This window comes from Centruroides sculpturatus, unplaced genomic scaffold, assembly GCF_000671375.1.
Source record: "Centruroides sculpturatus isolate CEXI.00-Female unplaced genomic scaffold, Cexi_2.0 scaffold194, whole genome shotgun sequence".
NCBI classification, from domain to species: Eukaryota; Metazoa; Arthropoda; class Arachnida; order Scorpiones; family Buthidae; genus Centruroides; species Centruroides sculpturatus.
Genome location: NW_019384455.1, coordinates 397,422 through 404,532, shown reverse-complemented (window position 1 = coordinate 404,532; position 7,111 = coordinate 397,422). Strand labels below are relative to the sequence as shown.

The window sequence follows — 7,111 nt, the reverse complement described above, 5'->3', positions numbered from 1 at the left end:
ATATAATCTAGGTTAAGGCTTTTATGTCCAACAGATGGCGCTACGAGTACGACGCCCTAAGTTTGCTTTTCTGTGAGGCATTATGCTTTTCTGTGAAAATGAACTAAAGCAGATCATCTTCTATCTATTTATATAAATAAAAATGTAATGTTCGTTTGTTCCTACCGATTCCTTTGAAATTTTGACACAACGCTGCATTTGAATACGCACGTGTTTTTATATAATATACATGTCGAAATTCAACCCCACTGAAGGGAGATGGTTAGGATTAAGTCTTACAGTAAAGAACTCTGCTTCTATTTATACTATTTTAGATGCAGGTTTTTGCATTTTTGATTGCGTTTTAATAGGGTATGTCAAGAGAATGTACACTAAGAAGAAATTTTTCAAAAAATTCCCCCCCACAGGGGAAGTGTTATAAATTTATAATACATACATTTTGAGCCCCAACAACGCGTGACGGGGTCTGCTAGTATTTTAATAATTAATTTAGTTAGAAGATTCTAAAAGAAAAGAATTGTCTTGAAACAGAACTCAAAACTGCAACTCCTGCTTACCATGTAGTCACGTTGCCAATTATGCTGCTTGGACCTTTGTCTGATCTTTACTTCCAGAATTGTTAATTTAGATAAAACCATATTTGATTACTTATGGCTTCGGTTGGAGACAAAAATAATTATAATTAAATATTAATTGAACCAATCAATCATAATTAATCTGGCTATAAATTTGCTATTACTAATAATTACAGCAATTGTTTGGTTGAGTATCAATGTATCAGGCTTTGGGAAGTTTATTATATATACTGTAAATATTAATTTAATTATAATTTAGCAAGAGATGATGCATAATGCTTATCTCTAGTGCCAAATGGCATTATGATTTTGAAATAAAAAAAGAATTTTTTTATGGAGAGAAAAATTTAAAAATAATTAATTTTGTTAAGTAATAATAAGTTAGAAAAACAATATAAATGTTGTAAAACAGGTAATGTTTGGCAGCTCTATTACCATCCTCTTGTGCATGTACAGTACTATATTCGTTTTAATGCTATATCATAATGTCATCTTGAAGACATTTTAAATGTTAAAAAGGAGTTTAATTTAAACACTTGTTACCATAAATCTTATACTAATAAAAAACGTGCATCAGTTCAAATAACTGAAAACATCTATTATTAGTGTATAATGTACTTGGTGGTCTTTTTGAAATGACTACTGTTTTAGTACCAAATGATTTGCTGATTTTTTTTTATTGTGTTATATTAAGGCTAAATAAATAGATACAAAGCAATTTGGCTTGAAGTAGGAGATATTTTAAGCTGCCATCTCATGATAAATTTAATAGTTAGAAATAAATTAATGTTTAATTTAGAATATTCTAAATTAACAGAAATATTCTAAACTAAAAGTTAATTTATTTCTAATTATTAAATTATTGTAAGATAGTAGCTAACTATCTACTCTAGCCAAACTTATTTGTATCTAATTATTAATTAGTCTTAATATAGCCCAGTAAAAAATCTTGCAGAGATTGATACTATAAGGGTATTGAGTTGTGTATGTTATTTACTGTTTATTGTTTTGGACTGCAAATATGTCATCAGTTTTAAAGTGCATCTCATTTTTGGCCAAAGTAAAAAATGAGTAAAAACAAGCATCTTAGAATTGAGGAAATAAGTGTTAACAGTGCAATAAAGTTTCATATTTCATAATATGAATTAATTCTGTAATAACATTATTTTCTGATTAAAATTTCACAGATGTATTCATTATTTAAAAATGGCTTTAGACTCACATATTCCTTGTTGTTGTTATAAGGGGAAGGGATAGAGGGTTTTTTTAAATAATGGCTAAATTAATTAATTATACCAAGAAGGTGCAAAACTAATGGAATGTTTTTTGCATATCAAAAATCATTTTTGGTTTATTTGCACAAACTTCAGAAATATTTAAAAGAATAAAAGTTATATTATTGTTTATTCAAAATGCATTTATGAATATTTAAATAATTGAAAAATCATTTTGAGATATTTATCAGTCACCTTCTAATAAAACTGTTGTTCTGAATTATAGTGTTTTAGTGAAATCTTATATAAATCATCTCAATGAATATTAATTAGACTTATTTTTATTTTAAAAATTTTTAAATATTTATTAATTAAAACATTTAATTAAGTTCTTAGTTTTGTTTAAAATGTAAATTGATCTATATAATTTTAAAAACCAATCTTAACATTTGTTGTTATTTTTAATGATATTTAAATCTATAAAATAAAATATTAACATGTCTCTATATTGAATTTACATAGGATATTTTACGGTGTCGTGTTTTAACCTCAGGAATATTTGAAACTAAGTTTCAAGTGGAGAAGGTTAATTTTCAGTAAGTAATTTTATATGTTTGGTAAATGTTAATAATTTGTCACAAAAATTATACATACATTGTTTTTAATTTTATATCTGCATTATTTCAGATTAGCTAATGTTTCAGTACCAAACAACTAGCTAGATTTTTATTTAAACATAAATTTATCATTTTTGGAAACTTTTTATTATAAGTCATTATTAAGACTAGCCCATCTAGGCACTAAAAATCATATAAACAATTATAAACTTATGACTTTTATGGTTTTAAAATTATAATTTTTATGATTTTTAGTGCCTAGATGTCCTAACTGTAGTGATTACAGTAGACCCCCCCTATAACATGGTAGATACATTCCGTTTTATATGAATTCCGTGTTTTAAGAGTCACTTAAATACATGAGCCAATCACATCCCAGCATGTGTGCNATGAAGTCTTACAGTAAAGAACTCTGCTTCTATTTATACTATTTTAGATGCAGGTTTTTGCATTTTTGATTGCGTTTTAATAGGGTATGTCAAGAGAATGTACACTAAGAAGAAATTTTTCAAAAAATTCCCCCCCACAGGGGAAGTGTTATAAATTTATAATACATACATTTTGAGCCCCAACAACGCGTGACGGGGTCTGCTAGTATTTTAATAATTAATTTAGTTAGAAGATTCTAAAAGAAAAGAATTGTCTTGAAACAGAACTCAAAACTGCAACTCCTGCTTACCATGTAGTCACGTTGCCAATTATGCTGCTTGGACCTTTGTCTGATCTTTACTTCCAGAATTGTTAATTTAGATAAAACCATATTTGATTACTTATGGCTTCGGTTGGAGACAAAAATAATTATAATTAAATATTAATTGAACCAATCAATCATAATTAATCTGGCTATAAATTTGCTATTACTAATAATTACAGCAATTGTTTGGTTGAGTATCAATGTATCAGGCTTTGGGAAGTTTATTATATATACTGTAAATATTAATTTAATTATAATTTAGCATGAGATGATGCATAATGCTTATCTCTAGTGCCAAATGGCATTATGATTTTGAAATAAAAAAAGAATTTTTTTATGGAGAGAAAAATTTAAAAATAATTAATTTTGTTAAGTAATAATAAGTTAGAAAAACAATATAAATGTTGTAAAACAGGTAATGTTTGGCAGCTCTATTACCATCCTCTTGTGCATGTACAGTACTATATTCGTTTTAATGCTATATCATAATGTCATCTTGAAGACATTTTAAATGTTAAAAAGGAGTTTAATTTAAACACTTGTTACCATAAATCTTATACTAATAAAAAACGTGCATCAGTTCAAATAACTGAAAACATCTATTATTAGTGTATAATGTACTTGGTGGTCTTTTTGAAATGACTACTGTTTTAGTACCAAATGATTTGCTGATTTTTTTTTATTGTGTTATATTAAGGCTAAATAAATAGATACAAAGCAATTTGGCTTGAAGTAGGAGATATTTTAAGCTGCCATCTCATGATAAATTTAATAGTTAGAAATAAATTAATGTTTAATTTAGAATATTCTAAATTAACAGAAATATTCTAAACTAAAAGTTAATTTATTTCTAATTATTAAATTATTGTAAGATAGTAGCTAACTATCTACTCTAGCCAAACTTATTTGTATCTAATTATTAATTAGTCTTAATATAGCCCAGTAAAAAATCTTGCAGAGATTGATACTATAAGGGTATTGAGTTGTGTATGTTATTTACTGTTTATTGTTTCGGACTGCAAATATGTCATCAGTTTTAAAGTGCATCTCATTTTTGGCCAAAGTAAAAAATGAGTAAAAACAAGCATCTTAGAATTGAGGAAATAAGTGTTAACAGTGCAATAAAGTTTCATATTTCATAATATGAATTAATTCTGTAATAACATTATTTTCTGATTAAAATTTCACAGATGTATTCATTATTTAAAAATGGCTTTAGACTCACATATTCCTTGTTGTTGTTATAAGGGGAAGGGATAGAGGGTTTTTTTAAATAATGGCTAAATTAATTAATTATACCAAGAAGGTGCAAAACTAATGGAATGTTTTTTACATATCAAAAATCATTTTTGGTTTATTTGCACAAACTTCAGAAATATTTAAAAGAATAAAAGTTATATTATTGTTTATTCAAAATGCATTTATGAATATTTAAATAATTGAAAAATCATTTTGAGATATTTATCAGTCACCTTCTAATAAAACTGTTGTTCTGAATTATAGTGTTTTAGTGAAATCTTATATAAATCATCTCAATGAATATTAATTAGACTTATTTTTATTTTAAAAATTTTTAAATATTTATTAATTAAAACATTTAATTAAGTTCTTAGTTTTGTTTAAAATGTAAATTGATCTATATAATTTTAAAAACCAATCTTAACATTTGTTGTTATTTTTAATGATATTTAAATCTATAAAATAAAATATTAACATGTCTCTATATTGAATTTACATAGGATATTTTACGGTGTCGTGTTTTAACCTCAGGAATATTTGAAACTAAGTTTCAAGTGGAGAAGGTTAATTTTCAGTAAGTAATTTTATATGTTTGGTAAATGTTAATAATTTGTCACAAAAATTATACATACATTGTTTTTAATTTTATATCTGCATTATTTCAGATTAGCTAATGTTTCAGTACCAAACAACTAGCTAGATTTTTATTTAAACATAAATTTATCATTTTTGGAAACTTTTTATTATAAGTCATTATTAAGACTAGCCCATCTAGGCACTAAAAATCATATAAACAATTATAAACTTATGACTTTTATGGTTTTAAAATTATAATTTTTATGATTTTTAGTGCCTAGATGTCCTAACTGTAGTGATTACAGTAGACCCCCCCTATAACATGGTAGATACATTCCGTTTTATATGAATTCCGTGTTTTAAGAGTCACTTAAATACATGAATCACATCCCAGCATGTGTGCAATTTAGGGACTATGGCTGTTTGAAAGGTTTTCTTCCATAAAATTAATCGATTCTAGAGTAATTTGACTCAACATTTCCAAAACACATATAATTTTTTGGGAATAATCCATATAAACTATGCTATAAACAAAAAATTGTAAGATTACTTACCGAATGTGCACCGTTTGACGACGCCATTGCTTAAGCTTGTTTTTGTCACGGAGCGGCGCATTAAACAGTGGACGCGTGTTTTCTGCTAAATTATTTTTCTGCAAAAAATTCACTGAACTTTGGAGACATCATTAATATAAATATAATTTTTATGGACGTTAAATAATAAATGGTTTTTAGTAGGTCCGCTGCTCGTTTAAACTCAGCGGTTTGTGCAATATCCGCTATTGGTCTAGCTTTGACCAGTCCTGTCACAACACGAGTTGGCGATGACGTTTTACTGTATCATACGAGTCTCTTTTAGCGTGTTTATACGAATAAGATCGTAATTTTTTTGCCGTGTTATATGAATCCATATTATATGAACCTGTGTTATAGGGGGGTCTACTGTATATGATTTTATATACAGGGTGTCCCATAAATTTGTAAATACAGTGGAACCTTGGTATACAACCTTAATTAGTTCCTGATGTTTGGACTTATACTGAATTTGAACTATAGTATTTCCTTTTTCTCTACTGAAAAAAATCTCCCTTTGTGAGAATAACTTTTACACAAACCGCATTTAAATATACCAATTCTTTCAACTTTTATGAATTTTTAAACTACAGTATTTACAAATTTATGGGACACCCTGTATATAATTTAATAATAAATTTTTTCAATTGTTAATAAATCATTTATTGTAATTTTTTCCAAATTAAGTAACTTAGTAAATTTAATGGATTTTTATATTTAGATTATATAAGATTGGGTATTTTCCTTTGTTATTAAACATATTAAGTACTTATATTTTCATGATAAAGACTGCTATCATATATTAGTGGTATTTTCTATATCTTATTTAGAAAAATATTTCTAACTATTTTATAAGAGCTTGAAAATTTTAAGTTTTATTTTAATATTGCTTTTATATTATTTTTATTTTATTATAATGTAATAATAAAAATTTATAATTTACTACTATGAAATTTACAGTATGTTTGATGTTGGAGGTCAGCGGGATGAACGAAGAAAATGGATTCAATGTTTTAATGATGTAACAGCTATTATATTTGTGACAGCATGCAGTAGTTATAATATGGTGCTGCGAGAAGATCCTAATCAAAATAGACTTCGAGAATCTTTGGAACTTTTTAAAAGCATTTGGAATAATAGGTATTAAATCATAAAAATATATAAGATAGACATTCTATTTTTATAGTTAATTATTGAAAAATGGAATTAACTAAACAAAAATTTTGGAAAACAGTGAAAAAGTTTGATTTACAGACAATCAATTAAATCTAAAAAAAATTAAGTTTAGATTTATGGAAATTTAGAGTCAACAGTTAAGCAGCAAATGAAGAAAATAATGATGATATTGATCGATACTTTAACTTATCAATGTTTTAGAAATGTATTCATTTAAGACAAAATATTTAAAAAATTAGAATTTGCAGTATAAATGTTTACTATTTTCATTATATTACAGTAGAGTCCTGCTAGTCTGAACTAATTGGTACTGAGCTCTGTTTGGATTAGCTGAATAATTGAAATAATGCAGAAGCAAGCAGTAAAACAGGTTCAGTTTATGTAGATCCAACACCATCAATGACTTGTTTCTGTTTTTATGTGTAAGTACTGTATACATGTGCTGTTT

General features: G+C 26.3%; 1 protein-coding gene across 2 annotated transcripts in view; it reads left to right on the top strand.

Moving 5' to 3' along the window:
* LOC111620663 (guanine nucleotide-binding protein G(s) subunit alpha-like) overlaps window positions 1-6,649 on the top strand; it is a 95,190-nt gene extending 88,541 nt beyond the window's left edge. The window contains exons 7-8 of one of the 2 annotated variants that reach the window (XM_023362639.1): window positions 4,840-4,913; window positions 6,448-6,649. In XM_023362639.1, the coding sequence (XP_023218407.1) occupies window positions 4,840-4,913; window positions 6,448-6,634 (261 nt within the window). In that variant the 3' untranslated portion in view covers window positions 6,635-6,649. Of the gene's footprint in view, window positions 1-2,311; window positions 2,386-4,839; window positions 4,914-6,447 lie in introns of both variants that reach the window. The other variant, XM_023362638.1, reaches the window with a different exon arrangement.
* Window positions 6,650-7,111: the final 462 nt, after the last annotated feature.